The sequence below is a fragment of the Jaculus jaculus genome, chromosome 3, assembly GCF_020740685.1.
Source record: "Jaculus jaculus isolate mJacJac1 chromosome 3, mJacJac1.mat.Y.cur, whole genome shotgun sequence".
Lineage (NCBI taxonomy): Eukaryota > Metazoa > Chordata > Mammalia > Rodentia > Dipodidae > Jaculus > Jaculus jaculus.
The window spans coordinates 87,291,919-87,308,904 of NC_059104.1; the positions used below are offsets into that span (position 1 = coordinate 87,291,919).

Genomic DNA, 16,986 nt, shown 5'->3' on the forward strand with positions numbered 1-16,986 from the left:
CAGCACTATTAATAGCACTCTAAAAACAGGCACTATCTTAAACTTTACTACCAACAATGTACTTTGGCAAGTTTTTAAAGATAGCAATAACACATTGCTCGACTTTTAGAAAATACTCATTGTCCTTCACTAGTGGCATTTGGCATGAGCTAAGGGCCACCTTCCTGAACAGGCTCTGAGGACCTCAGAATACAATCCATTGTGACAGACATGAACTGTTTCTCAGGTTCTAGGTTCTAGAATTTCCAGACTCAGTGCTGGGAGGGCATTTCCACTTGGTTTCTTCACAGCTTGGGAGCTCCACAGTAAGGATCCTCCTGCCTTAAATTCAGATGGAGTTCATCTTACTACTGAGTCTTTATCTGCTTGGGTCTGTCAGAGGTGAGTCTGCTATCTAGACAGCTTAACTCTGGGTGGATATCAAAGATAGCCTTCTTCAGTGGTTCTGCCCTTGAAGAGACCAGTTAAGCAAACCAAGCTGACTCAAGAGTAACTAAGCAAGATTAACTTTGAGAGTTTCTAACCAACTGATCTCTCCTAGTTATGGCTGTACATTTAAAGGAGTCTACTGACCTGGTGTGTACCTAGTCCTACTTCTTTTGGCCACTCAATGTGATGTTCTACGAAATCAGACAATAGACCTAGGAATCAGTAACAGCCCAGTGAAGGCTTGTGCCTACCACTTGAATGTAATTAATGTGCCAAGGAAAGACAGAAGGTGTAAGGTGACTAGAAAGTCATCTTAACATAGCAGGACTAGGGACTAGAGACCTTATAAGCTTCTCTTTCATGGCTGTATTCATCCATCCCACTAGTGATCTGTATCTTCCCTTTTGGGATTGTCTGTTCATGGAGATCTGTGTTCTCTCCTCTACCTAAAAATGAAAAAAGGCTATGAGCTCTTGGTGTAAAAAAGTGTCTTTGCAGCAATGTTGGCTTTCAGTGACTTTGCTTTTTGTTTAAGTTTTTCAAAAACTTGCCTCAGAACCACAGTTACATAGCTACTGAATGATACATGTGCAAGTCACACCATGAAGTAATAGGCTGTAGCATGTTTTTACAAACCTCTCTTCTATATCAGAAACATCTCATTCTTAAACTTCTTTTTGTTAGCTATCAATCAAGCAAATACATAACAAATATACGAAAAGACTCAACTCTTACCTTTGTTTCATCAACATATTCTAATTCTAGTCATTGAACAAGTAACTTACTATAAATACATCTCTTACAGGAGTCTTGCAGAGTGGTGGCTTTATAGCTACCTAAAGAGATGTACTGACTAACAATCCTGTAATGACACTTAACTTTTGGCTAGCACTAGTAACTCAGTTGCTGTAGTCTTCTGCTCTCTTCTAGGCTGTTCAGTCTAACCAAAGAATAATAATCAAATGGTCTGTTTGGTGCTTATATTCAATTAAGATGGAAGTCAGGGCTGGAGAGATGGCTTAGCGTTAAGGTGTTTGCCTGCGAAGCCAAAGGATCCCAGTTTGATTCCCCAGGACCCATGTAAGCCAGCTGCACAAGGTGGTGTATGCATCTGGAGTTCATTTACAGTGGCTGAAAGCCCTGGTGTTCCCATTCTCTCTCTCTCTTTCTCTCAAATAAATAAATGAATAAAACATATTAAAGATGGAAGTCATACTGAGGGAATATTTGATAATCACTAATGAGATAGATTAAGGGTAGAAGAAATTGTCTAGTAAAAGGCACAGAAGAGAGGAAACCAAAATTACTCAAGTGCCTATGTAATAGACAAGGCACTTCACTATTTAGTTCAGTGGATAACAAACTCATGAAGTAGTTGGAAATGGTGTATCATGGGAATCCCAACTGAGATGTGTGTGTGTGTGTGTGTGTGTGTGTGTGTGTGTGTGTGTAACAGGATTTTTTAACCTAACAATTGATAGCAATTTTGCTGAGTGTCCAACCCACATGGATTTGGGCATGTGAGAAACAACTTGACCTTACCAAATGTGAGTTTTATTTCTTCTAATAATTTTTGTGGGCCCTTTAGGTACTGCCATATTCTACTTCATTTATTTATTTTGATTTTTTGAGGTAGAGTTTCACTCTAGTCCAGGCTGGCCTAAAATTCACTATATAGTCTCAGGGTGGCCTTGAACTCATGGTGATCCTCCTACTTCTGTCTCCCGAGTGCTGGGATTAAAGGCACCACCACCATGCCTGGTACATCTTTTATTTTAAAGTTTATTTTATCTATAGATTTAAATCTTCTACTATTGAGTAAGACCCTAATCACCAGCACCAAAAGGAAAACAAACAAAAAAACTTGTTAACCCTCAATTTATAATTATTTAGCTATTGATAGATTATACCAGATATAGTGCCACATACCTCTAATCTGAACACTCAGGAGGCAGAGGCAAGAAAATCACTACAGCTTTGAGGCCAGCTCGATCTACATAGCAAGTATGTGGCCAGCTAGGGCCACATAGCAAGACTATGGATATGGGGAGCAGGGGGATATTTGCTTTCTCTCTCCCTTTCATGTCTCTGTTCTTCTTGTCTTTCACCCATAGAGGAACTGGAGAAAGGGTTAGGAGCTGACTCACGATGACAGGAATGAGGATACTTTGAGTCCTATGCAGTTTCTTTTTTAACTTTTTAAATATTTATTTATCAGAGAAAGAAGAAGAGAGAGAAAGAACGGGTGTGCCAGGGTTTCCAGCCACTGTAAATAAACTCCAGATGCTTGTGCCCCCTTGTGCATCTGGCTAACGTGGGTCCTGGGGAATCAAACCTGGTTCCTTTGGCTTTGCAGGCAAATGCTTTAACCACTAAGCCATCCATCCAGCCCCTATGCAGTCTTTTGTTTTTTTGGTTTTCCAAGGTAGGGTCTCAACTGTAGCTCAGGCTGACCTGGAATTCACTCTGTAGTCTCAGGGTGGCCTCGAACTTTGAGGGATCCTCCTACCTCTGCCTCCCGAGTGCTGAGATTAAAGATATGCACCACCACACCCGGCCTATGCAGTTTCTTATTATGTATCTTAAAATCTCAAAGGTACCCAGGCCCGGCCTATGCAGTTTCTTAATATTATGTATCTTAAAATCTCAAAGGTACCCAGGCCCGGCCTATGCAGTTTCTTAATATTATGTACCTTAAAATCTCAAAGGTACCCAGGCATGGTGGTGCATGTCTTTAATCCCAGCACTCGGGAGGCAGAGGTAGGAGGATCCCTCAAAGTTCAAGGCCACCCTGAGACTAGAATGAATTCCAGGTCAGCCTGAGCTACAGTTGGGACCCTAGTTTGGGAAAAAAAAAAAAAAAAAAAAAAACCTCAAATGTAGTCTCTGTATTTTTAAAAATTATTCTTCCTGGTCCCTTGAAGTAATTATATAACTTCCCCCAACATCGGCACTGTGTTCAAGTGCCTGATCTAGACACCCAAAAAACCTAGAGTTCCCCATTTGTCTGGCTCCACAGCAAAGTGGTTTTTACCCCAGTCACCTTCACCATCTGTGTTCTATTTCTTCTCTACCCAGGAGCACCAGGTCAGCCTGATAAACCTCTTGAGTTTATAAATAACCATGCTTCAGTTCAGCAACTGTCAAGCGAGTACTTTTCACTTGCCAACCCTTCAGACATTGAGGCTTTAGAGGAGAGTTCAGGTGAGAAAATTCTGACTGAGCGCAGTTCAAGTGAACACGACTCCAGCGAGCACGCTGCGAGTGAACATGCTGCAGGTGAGCACGTTGCAACTGAAAACGCAGGTGAGCACATGTCAGGGGAACAGCCTTCAGGTGAACAACCTTCAGGTGAACAGGCTCTAGGAGAAGAGGCTTCAGGAGAACACTCTTCAGACCAGTCTGCAGGTGAGCAAGCTGCAGAAGAAAAGTCCACAGGGGAACATGCTTCTGGTGAAGGTGAACACCAACAGCCTTCAGGTGAGCTGGCTGCTGCTGAGCAGCCTGCAGGTGAGCAGCCTTCAGCTGACCAGGTTTCTGCCGAGCAGCCTGCAGTTGAGCAGGCTACTGGTGAACAGCCTTCAAGTACAACATTTTCAAGCACATCTCCAGGTGAGCCATGTTGTGTGGGTCTTTGATTTCAGGTGGGAAGTGGGGAACCACACAAGGAAAACCCAATTTTAGGGGAGGAATGTAGAAGGATCATTAACACTGTATCAACAGACTCTTAGACTCTGTTTCTTCACAATAATATCCAGAGGCATTTCCAGGTTTTGGAGACCTAAAGGCAATGAAATTTGAAGGACCCTCTTTTACAAAGAAAAAAAACCCACAAATACAAAATACCAGTAGACTCTCTGATTCCACTATCCATAAGAAAGGGGAGATGGACATGGCTCTTTGGGTAAAGCACTTGGTGCACCAACATGAGGATCTGACTTTAGATCCCTGGTACTCACGTAAAAACCAGGCACAGCAGCTTGTAATTGTAATCCCAAGGCCGAGGAAGCAGACACAGCTATCCCCAAAGCTTGCTGGCTGACTTATTTACCCTAACCAGTGAGCTCCAGGTTCAGTGAGAGAGCCTGTTTCAAACAGTAAAGTGGAGAGGGACAGAGGAAGACACCAATGTCAACCCCTGGCCTACACATACACAAAAGCTACGAATACAGCTGCAATAGATTTGGAAGGGGCACATGAAGGTGCAGTGTTCTAAAGACAAATGTGGTATGTAAAGCACACTCCCAGTGGTTAGATCTAAGAGCAAGTTCCCAAGAAACTGCAGTTCTGTGGTTCATATCTCATTGGAGTTGTTCAAGGAAAGAAAATGAGACCCAAAGTTTGATGCCTCAAGTTACTATCAGATATAGACACTGCATACTTACTCTATTGCAGAAGATACATTATTCTAAATTTTTAGGTGAGAAAAGTGTAGCAAAAGTATTATCCCCAACATCAGTCACATGGCTAGAAAATAGCAAACCTTGGGTTTAGGTTGAAAGCTCATACTCCTCACTTCCCCTGGCTTAATTTTTTTTTTCATCTCTTTATTATTCCTGATAGAGAAATAGCATTAGAAACAGTGAGAGGATATGGATGTCAATCTTCAATAAGGTCAATTTAAAAATGGGAGCCATGGGGCTGGAGAGATGGCTCAGAGGTTAACTGCAAAACCTAACGACCTGGGTTTGATTCCCCAGTACCCACATAAGGCCAGATGCACAAAGTAGTGCATGCATCTGGAGTTTGTAGTGGTTTGTTTTTCAATCTTTTTGTTATATTTATTTCGCATTGCTGAGTATGAAACCCAGGCCTCATGCATACTAGGCAAGCACTCGACCAATTGAGCTACAGCCCTAGCTAGAGTATTCTCTTATGGTTTATTTATCAGTCAAATTTGACCCCTAGTATTTTTTGCCCTGTGGGCATGTGACAGTACAGCAGGGAATCAGTTATATGACATTCTTCTCTTAGGAAGACATGTCAGAAGGGCATTTACTTAGAAAAGTCCAAGAAGCCAAAGGGAATATGGACTAAAGCAAAAGTCTCTTTTTGATCAATTTGGGATTTGTCAGCAATAAATAAAAACAAAGAGATAAGAATGAAGATAGTTCTGCAGGCTCAGAAGACAGAATGTGGTGGAGAATATCTGTACACCCAGCACTTACAGAAACTAAGGCAAGAAGATGAGTTTGAAACAAGTCTTGGCAAGTGAGACCCTATCTAAAGAGAGAGATAAAAACACGGAGAGACAGAGGGGGAGGTAGAGAGAAAGAGAAGAACTCTATCAAGGCACAAGACCCTTAGATGCCCAATAAAGACTAAGAAATAAATGTATGCAATCCACTGACTGCACATCATCCCTCATCAGATGTATAACTCACATAAACAGAATTGATCCATAACGCTTGGATTTATTTCATCAGGCTTACCTTAAAATTTCAGGTACATCATTAAATTGCCACACATGTGCTTACATGACCAATCAGGGAAAATGTCTTCGTGGTGAAGGAATCTGCGCTGCTCAGAGCTCCCAACAGTGCATGTTAAAGAAGATCTTTGAAGGTAGGTAGGAACTTTCTGAGGCAATCTTTGCCAAAAAGCACATTAGTATCTTTTAATAATGGCTGTCAGGGGGGCAGGAAGGATGAAGAAACTTAGACAATCAGAAGAATTCAACTGATCTTTCAAGGATTAAAAGTAGAGTCTCAGGTACAGATGGAAAGGTATAAAACATTCCCAGCAGGCCCCCTAAAAAAGGAGACAGTGAGACTGGCTCTCTTCCTATTAAAGGAGTTGCCCCATAATTTACTGGTATAGACTGGATACCCAAGGCTTATATAGGGTTATGTCTTCCTGGGACCTTGCAGAATGTATAAGCATATGGTAAGTATTTACTACATACTGAATGAATAAACTAATAAACAATTATGTACAAACCTATAGGCACAGGTTGTAGGACCTAAAATATACTTCTACATCTCTCTACCCTTATACTTATTCTTCATCCTACAAAATAAGGAATCTTGATAATTTCCATACCATGAACTTCCTGACTGTTTAGTCTGTTTGGTCTCTCACACAAAAAAAAGTAATTTTCTTTATATTTGTATAAGTATACATTCACCACCATCATTCAATAAACAACACATACCAGGAGCCTTACACAAAGATGAATCAAATATAGACTGTGTCCAAAGAGACTGTAATCTTATGTAAGGAATAATAAATATTGGGCTGGGCATGGTGGTGTGTACTTGTAATCACAGCATTAGGGAGGCAGAGGTAAGAGGATCACTGTGAGTTCAAGGCTAGTTTAGAACTACAGAGTGAAATCCAGGTCAGCCTGCATCTTACCTCAAAAAAAAAAAAAAATATTACAAAGTAGAAATATGGTGTCCTAAGAAAAGTACAAGCTGGATATGGTGGCACATCCCTGCATAGTACTTGGGAGGCTGAGGTAGGAGGATTAAGAATTCAAGAGGCCTGTATAGCCTGGGCTACACAGCAAGCTCTTTTCTGAAAGACGAAACATAATAAAATAAAATTGAGCCAAACAAAGGGGAGGAATGTGTATAATACTGCTTTCCAGACACAAGTAGCCTTGATATTTACACCCTCACAGTGGCTGACACTACCTACATAAGACCTGCATAACTGGAGGGGGAAAAAATGACATCAAAATAGAATAGACTGGCTGGAAACAAGGGATTCTGTGGAGGGGATATTTGGGAGGGGGGTAAAGGAGGGTTGTGGAAGATTATGATCATGCCATATTGTCTATATTTCTGAAAGTTGGCAATAAAAGGTTAAAATAAATTAATAAATAAAAAATAGCACATGAAGTATTGAGAAGTGCTCAGGAGAGGAAAGCTTATCACATGTGTAAGAAAGCAGGGAAGTCTGGAGAGAAGTGAGCATTCAGAAAGATGAGAGATATGAACTAGTACTTCCCAGTTTTGACTGCACATTACAATCACCTGATCAGCTTTTAACACTCCTCATGCTCAGGCTATACCAATTAAGTCAGAATCTCTGAGATGGCATCCAAACATCAGTATTATCTGAAGCCCCTTAGCAATTCTTCCACAGCCAGAAATAAAGACAACTAGGGATTTGCCCATTTGTCTCAATGGACACTGAACGATATGCCAAAGACGGGGAATTGCAGAAGCAGCCAGCACAGCCCAGAATGCCAGGGGGGAAAACAGCAGTCTTGTAGAGGTGGCCAGAAAAGAAAATGTACCTTTGTGTAAGTTGGTTGGCTGCAGCCAGATAATACAATACCTTCAATTGCATCTTAAAAGCCCTGAATTTAAAATTTGGGAGTGACTTGATTTTAAGATCTAACAGTTCTCTTTTATGTACCCTGCTCCATACGCCAGACACCGAGAGATACATTTCGTTAAATACTATCTCATTTAATCCTCCCAAGTTTCTGTTAACAGAAAATCAGAAATTGAGAAAACTTAAGTAGCTTTTAGCTACTGACAAAAAAAACCTTGATGGTATTAGTACTCACCAGCCAATGTCTGGCTGGTATAGTTCCCTAGAGTAAAGGTGCCTTAAATGTTTGATGAATGGAAGCAGAGGTGATGGCACATGCCTTTAGTCCCAGCACTTGGGAGGCAGAGGTAGAAGGATTGCCATGAGTTCAAGGCCACCCTGAGACTACATAGTTAATTCCAGGTCAGCCTGGGCCAGAGTTAGACCTTACCTCAAAAAAACAAAAACAAAACAAAAAAAGTTTGATGAATGGAAATGCTGACAGAAACAGCGTACAATGCATGAATAGAACTGATAGACCTTAACAGCCAACTGAATGGTCAAGGCTAAGGAGAAGCTCTGATGACACTGACAGAGGGCTTGAAAGGACAGGTACAGAAAACATATAGGGGATTTCACTTCAGTATGGGAAAAATGGGAATGAGTTTCATTTTGGGCAGGGAAAATCTTAGCTGTTTTGCAATACTGACATGAAGATGGGCGTCAGCTGATTGGACTAGGAAGGAAGTTAAGGTGAGGACAGCAGCTCTCTGCAGTGGTCTCAGAGGACAACCATAGGAGAGGGGCATGAGGAGAAAGTACTAGTGAGCTTGGGGAAACTTATTTGTAAAATAAAAAGAAACCAGTAGGGGCTGGAGAGATGGCTTAGCTGTTAAGACACTTGCCTGCAAAGTCAAAGGACCTAGGACCCACGTAAGCCAGAGGCACAAGGTGGCACATGTCTGGAGTTCGTTTGCAGCAGCTGGAGACCCTGGAGTGCCCATTCTCTTTCCATCTGCTTCTCTCTCTTTCTCAAATATTTTTTTAATAAAAAAAAAAAACAATACAGAGGAAGGCTGAAAATGTGCATGAGGGGGGCTGGAGAGATGGCTTAGCAGTTAAGGCATTTGCCTGCAAAGCCAAATGACCTTGGTTGGATTCCCCAGGACCCACATAAGCCAGATGCACAAGGTGGCACATGCATCTGGAGTTCATTTGCTGTGACTGAAGGCCCTGGCGTGCCCATTCTCTCTCTTCTCTGTCTGCTTCTTTCCTTCTCTCGCTCTCTCAAATAATAAATTTTTTTAAAAAAAATTTAAAAATGTATATGAGGAATGAGAACTGAAAGAAAGGGAGCACAGGGAAGGGACAGGAAAAATATACACATGAAGTCTAGTTTATCCCTTCATGGGGAAGCTGGGGATTATGGATAAAGGATAAGGGTGGAGGTGTAAGCTGTCTGCTAATGTCAATATGTCTCTGCTTCTTTCAGGGGGAAACCTCCAATTCATGGTTCAGGCGTGTGAGAACATGTGCCCTTCTATGAATCTCCTCTCCCATGGAACAAGGATGCAAATTGTATGCTGTCGGAACAAACACTTCTGCAACGCAGTCTAGAAGCCTGAGCCCCTCTTCTTGTTCTGACACAGGCAGCAAAAAGCCTCCACCACCCTATTTGGCTCTATCTAAATTTGGCTTCAACAACTAATCACATCTGCCTCTGCCTGAGTCAGTCAAGATACTCAGTACCTTTCCTCTACTAATACCCCATTACCCATTCTTGTGTCCAGTCTTCCTTGTTCCACTCTTCCCACCCTGCCAGTTAATTTTTCAATAAATTCCCATGGTTAAAGAACACAAGCTAAAGACAGACTTATCTGTCTTGTTGTACAGACGCCGAATCAACCAGAGCTTTCTCCCATCCCCAGTAAAGTGGATGCTTTTTACGAATATTTCTGTATTTGTGAAAGGGGTCTCCCAGGGCAGATACATGAAGAAGAATGTGGGCTGGAGAATGGCTTAGAGGTTAAGGCGCTTGCCAGCAAAGCCAAAGGACCCAGGTTTGATTCCCCAGGACCCATGTAAGCCAGATGCACAAGGTGGTGCATGCATCTGGAATTCATTTGCAGGGGGGGCTGAAGGCCCTGGTGCACCCATTCTCTATCTGCCTCTTTCTCTCTCACTCTAATAAATAAAAAGATTAATAATAAAGAAGAAAAAATATAACAATGCAAGTAGATACTTACCTTTTAAGAGGCATAAACAAAATATTGTAGGTATTTCTCTCTGTCCCCAAACCTTCCACTACTATATAGAACTCAACCCTTCTTTGGCTGAGTTTTCAGTCTTCAATAGACCACTCTTAATGGGAACAAAATGATTCCTTTTTGCTCTGTATAAATATGTAGCAATTCATAAGGCCTTTTCTTTTATAATTTATTTTATTTATTTATTTGAGAGACAGAGAGAAAGGGAAAGAGGCAGATAGGGAGAATGGGCACACCAGGGCCTTTGGCAGCTGCAAATGAAACTACAGAGGCATGTGCCAACTTGTGCATCTGGTTTATGTGGGTCCTGGGGAACTGAACCTGGTTCCTTTGGCTTTGCAGGCAAGCACTTAAACTGCTCTCTCTCCAGCCCACTAAGTTTTTTTGTTTTGTTTTGTTTTGTTTTTGCTTGTTTGTTTTCAAATACAATGTCACTGGATCACCTGCTCAGCAGAGGGACAAGTATAACACTAAATAGTCCCTACCTCAAGGTGTTTTCACATGCATGGTCTCATCTGAAGTATTCAGATTCAGAGACAAAAAGATTGTGAGTGACAAGGTCTATCAGGAGGAAGAAAATTAATTTAATGGACAGTTTGAGTTTGAAAAGACAAAATTCTGAGAGTGGATGGTGGAACTATTACCACATACCCATCAGATGAGAACAATCACTTCAATCTATACAAGGCAGACACAAGTCTCAATTTGTGAGTGTGTAGGTCAGATGACAACCTTGGGGTTTCAGTCCTTGCCTTACCCCTTGTTTTGACTCTTTCCTTTTTTGGGGGGGTTCTCTTTTGTTGTTTTCAGCTACAAACACCAGACTAGCTAGCCTGAGAGCTTCATGATTCTCCTAATACCACCTCCCATTTCTATAGGCAAGTTTGGGATTACAGAGTTAATTGAGTCTGGTTTTATGTGGGTTCTGAGGATCTAAACTTGGTTGTCAGGCTAGCATAGTGAGCACTTTTAATCACAAAACAGAAGTGATTCGCATTTTAAAAGTGCCATTTTAACTGCTTTTCTGGAAAATAACCTGTTTTAAAGGTAGGTAACATGTAAAGAGAGATGATTGACTCTGACTAGAGTGATATGAATCAAGTGAGAAATGGGATATATTTTGAACATGTTTACTGAATTGAGTAAGATCTCCTGAATTAAATGTAGAATAAGAAAAACGGTAATTTCAAAAGCATTGACTTAAAGAAGTGGGGAGTTGGGCTGAAGAGATGGCTTAGCGGTTAAGCGCTTGCCTGTGAAACCTAAGGACCACGGTTCAAGGCTCGGTTCCCCAGGTCCCATATTAGCCAGATGCACAAGGGGGCGCACGCGTCTGGAGTTCGTTTGCAGAGGCTGGAAGCCCTGGTGCGCCCATTCTCTCTCTCTCCCTCTATCTGTCTTTCTCTCTGTGTCTGTCACTCTCAAATAAATAAATAAAAATTTTTTTAAAAATTAAAAAAAAAAAAAGTGGGGAGCTAAAAGCAACATTTACTGAGATGGAGGGAAACTGGAAGGGAAACAAGCTAGAGCATAGGAACCAAAGGCTGCTCTGGGTTCTGAGATGCCAAAGCAGTTCAAATGGAAAAGTCAAGTCCTCTGTGATCATTAAGGGGGATGCACAGGATCCCCCTTAATGATCAAGATGCACAGGATCCCCCTTAGTGAACAGGATGCACAAAGTGGCGCATGATTGTAGAGTGTGTTTGCTTTTGTTCTAAATAAAACTTTTTACATACTTGCTTATTTTACTCAATTCTAATAGCCTCCTAAAGAAATAAAATAAAGCAGGTTCAAATTTGTCCTTAGAAGTCAGTGTGCTAGTACACAGGAATACATGATAAACTGCTTCTCCACTGGGGTAACAAAGAGGGCTAGTGTACAGTAATACATGAGCAACTTTAGCCATAAAATTGTACATGTTCTTCAGACTAAGATAACTTATTTTTTAAAAAAAGATTTTATTTATTTTAGAAAGAGGAAGAGACAGATAGAGAGAATGGGCATGCCAGAGCCTCCAGCCAATGCAAACTCCAGACACATGTACAACTTCATACATCTGACTTATATGGATACTGGGAAATCAAACCTGGGTCCTTAGGCTTTGCAGGCAAGTGCCTTAACTGCTAAGCCATCTTTCCAGCCCAAGATAAAAAATTTTTTTTAATGTTGAGCCAGGCATGGAGGTGCACACCTTTAATCCTAGCACTCAGGAGGCAGAGGTAGGAGGATTGCCATGAGTTTGAGGCCACCCTGAGACTACATAGTGAATTCCAGGTCAGTCTGGACTGGAATGAAACCCTACCTGGGACAAAAAAGGAAAGAAAATGTTTTTATTTGAGAGAGACTATGGACATTTCAAGGCCTCCTGCCCCTACAAATACACTCAAGACACATGCGCCACTTTGTGCATCTGACTCATGTAGGTACTGGGGAATCAATCCTGGCCTTCAGGCTTTGTAAGCACCTTTAATGGCTAATCCATTTCTCCAGCCCTAAGACAGCTAATTAATTTTGTAATTTATCTGGAAAAGGAATACAAGATCCCAAACCATATATATAATACCAATATAGAAGCTGGCTCAGTGGTTAATGGAAGCACTTGCTTGCAAAGCCCGCTGGCTAGGGTTCAATTCCCCAGTATCCACTTAAAGCCATATGCACAAAGTAGTACATGCATCTGGAGTTTGTTTGCAGTATCAAGAGGCCCTGCTATACACATTCTCTCTCTCCCTTCTCTAATAGCAATTAAAATATTAAAAACAAAAACACAAGGTTAGAAAATGGCTCAGCAGTTAAGCAGCTTGCCTGCATAGCCTAACAACCTGGGTTTGATTCTCCAGTGCCTACATAAAACAGGATGCACAATGTGGTGCATGATTCTGGAGTGTGTTTGCAGAGGCTAGAGACCCTGGTATGCCATTCTCTCTTTCTGTACTTGCAAATAAATAAATAATTTTTAAAAAACACAATTATAAATTATAGCTCATGCCTATAATCCCTGCACTCAGGAAGCTGAGGCATCAGGACCAGAGTTCAAGTCCCACCTGGGCTACACAATGAGATCCAGGCATGCCTGGGCTAGACTATGACAATGTTTCCAAAAAAAAAAAAATTATGAGAAAAAGTTTTAATAAGACGAATAGATTAAATGAACAAAACTGAGACCCATTTCTGTGTTTCCTTCCTCCTCTTTTTATTCCTTATCATGGAAAAGTTTGGTCACCAATAAGTACAAAGAGGTATTTATTTTCAAAATAGAATTTATTTCTGTAAGAAAGAATTAAAATTTGGTCGTGAGTATAGGAAGTATAGGAAAATGTGCAACAGTAAATTTTAGAGTGTAAAGTCAGTTAAGCATTACAGTTTATGCTCAACTTCTTGAAAGAAGCAGCATTTTAGATTTCACTAGCTATACCAGAAAAAAAAAAATTTTAATCGTTATGACTCAAAAACAGTTTTATATAATTGGTCAAGCATTCTGTGGCAAACATACCAAAATGGAAAGTAGAGTACAGATCTTGGAAATACTTTTTTTAAGCTGGAACCATTTCACAGATTAATAAACCTACTATCCAAAAGTTACAAGGTCTTTTGTTAATTAATCCTTACAGTTAAATAAACAGTGAAGAAATGTAATGTTTTAGATGAAACAAAATGTTCTGGTTAAAAAAATGAGATATTACATTGATATAAAATCTGGCAAGCTCATGTGCCCTAAAACTTGGGTGTCCACCAGATGAGTTTCAAATTCAGACAACACAGCTGAAGAAGCACCTAATGAATTTGATCCATCTCTTCCCCAAAGTATTACTTACAAGTAAGATGTAGGTATTTGTATGCAAAACATACAAAGCACTAGAAGGTATTTGGATAAAAGGAAGAGAATTCTTCAGGACTATTGTTTGCAGTGTGCAGAATATGATGATCTTCTCTAGGAAGAATAATGTCAATGTAGCAGCACTACATCAGCAAGGAATCCCCAGAGGTAGTGGGTGATCATGTGGCAGGAAACCAAACCTTCTGGCTGCTCACAACGTCACTGAGCTTCCCTTTAATCTTTAGGAAGTGTCTCTTGAACTCCAATCCATCACCCTACATTAGGAATAATACATAAAAATGTCAAGAAGAAAGGGGCATCCACAGAAATGTCCAGCAACAACACCTTTCAGTCTTCTCATTTTTCCTTCTTTTGCTTTACTGAGAGTCCTGGTATGACAGGTATACACACCACATGCAGCTTAGATTTTCATTCCATATAAATCTTGGGGATTTGGCGTCTCTTTTAATCATGACATTTTACTGGTTTCCTCACTAATTAATTGTTAAATCTAAACTGGATTCAAGTCCACTTGGTGGAGGAAACTGCTACATAAATAATCCTGACCTCAATTTGTTACCACACTGAACTCAGGGCAGACAAATGGCATCCTATCTGTTAACAGTATTGCATCTCTGCATTTCTGGAACTACATTACTGTTTATGTTAGTAACAAGCCACACTGACAAAGTTGATAAATTTAGTTATGAGAAAGACTTCAGGGCTAAAGAGATGGCTCAGAAAAGTGCTTGCCTAAGGACCTGGGTTCAATTCCCCAGTGCCTTTGTAAAGCCAGATACACAAGGTGGTGGATGCATCTGGAATTCACTAGCAGTGGCTAGTGGCCCTGACACTCCCATTCTCTCTATCTTCCTCTTTTTCTCCTATAGTAAATAAATATTATTTGCAAAAAAGATTTCACTTATGTGAGTACTGAGGAATCAAACTCAGGTTGTTAGGTTTTATAAGTAAGCATCTTAACCACTGAGTCATCTCTTCAGCCCAAGATTTTGTGTGTGTATATGTGTGTATGTGTGTTTGAGGTAGAGTCTCACTCTAGCCCAAGCTGTCCTGGAATACAGTATGTAGTCTCAGGGTGGCTTTGAACTCACAATGATCCTCATACCTCTGGTAAGTGCTGGGATTAAAGGTGTACACCACCACACCTGGCCCCTACAACAATTTTTAACAGTCTCATGTAGCAAAGGGTGACCTAAAACTTACTATGTAGCTGAGGATGGCCTTGAACTTCTGATATTCTTGCCTCTACCTTCCAAGTGCCATGCTGCCTACTGTTATGTGGTATTGGGGATTGACCCAAAGCATTGTGCATATCAGACAATCATTCTACCAACTGAGCTACATCCCCAGCCTCTCAAATATTGCATGTTAAGCAAGATATCAGTAAAATGTGTGTGTGCACACATGTGTATGCTTGGGAAAAATAATGACACAAGCAAAAACTCATAATATTAAATGAAAAAAGCAAGTTAACATTAATTTATAAATGTCAAATAAGCAGTTATTCTTTTATTCATGTGGAATATATCCCCAACACCTTCTGTGGATGCCTGAAACTACATATGGTATGAAGCCTTATACTAGATAAACCATTTATAGTCCTACATATACATAAATACAACACAGTTTAATTTGAAAATTTGGCATAGTTAGAAATTAACAGCAACTACTAATAAAATAAGACAATTATAGCAATATGCTATAATAAACTTACCAGCATCATTTTCATTGAGATTTGGAAGTAAAATATGTGTTGCTTAACATAAAAGCACTGTAATATTATGAATCAATATGGAAACCAAATAGCTAAGTAAGTTAATACACAAGTATTATATACAGCATGACAGAAATATATGCACAACATTTTTTACTCTAGGTAAAAGGACAATTCACATCCTGGGTGAGAATGGGATGATTGAGACAGTGCAAGAATTCACGGTGCTACCCAGAATGCACACCATCTAAAAAAGGAGTTGTGACTCCACTGGTGGCTTTCCTGGGTGCCACTCCCTCTGTCCACCCTACACAACACGCTAGTGAGTGCAGCCCCAATTCTCCAGGGACGCGGGTGCTGCTGAGAGCAGCGTCACCCTTAGTGCTGGCGGGCAGTATGGGGAAAAAACAAAACAAGAAGAAAGTGGAGGAAATGCTTGAAGAAGAGGAAGAGGAATATGTGGTGGAAAAAGTTCTCAATCGACGAGTTGTCAAGGGAAAAGTAGAATATCTTCCAAAGTGGAAGGGTTTCTCAGAGGAGGACAACACGTGGGAGCCAGAAGAGAACCCAGATTGCCCTGACCTGATCGCTGAGTTTCTACAGTCACAGAAAACAGCACATGAGACAGATACATCAGAGGGAGGCAAGCAAAAAGCTGACTCTGATTCTGAAGATAAGGGAGAGGAGAGAAAACCAAAGAAGAAAAAAGAAGTCAGAAAAGCCACGAGGCTTTGCCCGAGGTTTGGAGCCAGAGCGGATTATTGGAGCTACAGACTCCAGTGAAGAGCTCATGTTTCTGATGAAATGGAAAAACTCTGATGAGGCTGACCTGGTCCCTGCCAAGGAAGCCAATGTCAAGTGCCCACAGGTTGTCATATCCTTCTATGAAGAAAGGCTGACAGGGCATTCCTAGCCCTCAGAGGATGATGACAAAAAAGATGACAAGAATTAACTCTCTTGAGTATCAGCCCCTGTCACCTCTTGACTGTGGGCTTAGAGGGGGGAGGGAAGGAATTCTACTTGTCTTCACACCATAAAGGTGGCTTGAGAAGATGTTGTTTCAAGAGCCAGCACAGTTTCTGTGCCACGCAACAGCCCAAGAGCTTTAAAGCTGTTCCAAGCTGTGTAGTTTGTACGCCTGTCCCAGTGGAGGGGAAAGGGTACATGTTTCAAGGCAACCCATTCTGCACTTTGCCGAGAAAGGTAAAGGGCCTTCTATGAAGGACAAAAGCTGCAGAACTGGGTGTGTGGGAGAGCAAAAAAAGATACTGTTGATCTTCAGAGAGCATCTCCACAACCCACAGCCTTCTTCCCAATAGTGTTAACTGCATTTTTACAGAGTAGCATGTGTGTAGTTTTTGGCTATTACTGGTGTATTAATGGTGGGGGGGATGGGACAGGGAGGTGATGGACAGGATGATTGTGGTTAAAATTAGGGGCCTGATTGGGGAAATGGTGAAGCAATGGAAAGA

General features: G+C 41.0%; 2 protein-coding genes and 1 pseudogene across 7 annotated transcripts in view; 2 read left to right on the top strand and 1 right to left on the bottom strand.

Moving 5' to 3' along the window:
- Positions 1-332: 332 nt before the first annotated feature.
- Acrv1 (acrosomal vesicle protein 1) lies at positions 333-9,312 on the top strand. The gene is made up of 4 exons (XM_004670576.2): positions 333-381; positions 3,508-4,041; positions 5,875-5,994; positions 9,188-9,312. Exons 1-4 carry the CDS (start codon positions 333-335, stop codon positions 9,310-9,312), a joined length of 828 nt encoding a protein of 275 aa, XP_004670633.2.
- Positions 9,313-13,204: 3,892 nt separating this feature from the next.
- Positions 13,205-16,986, bottom strand: part of Chek1 (checkpoint kinase 1) — a 32,412-nt gene continuing 28,630 nt past the window's right edge. For all 6 annotated transcript variants that reach the window (XM_045146389.1, XM_045146388.1, XM_045146387.1 and 3 more), the window contains one exon: positions 13,205-14,054. In XM_045146389.1, the coding sequence (XP_045002324.1) occupies positions 13,959-14,054 (96 nt within the window). In that variant the 3' untranslated portion in view covers positions 13,205-13,958. The remainder of the gene's footprint in view (positions 14,055-16,986) is intronic.
- Positions 15,911-16,455, top strand: LOC123459542 (annotated as a pseudogene).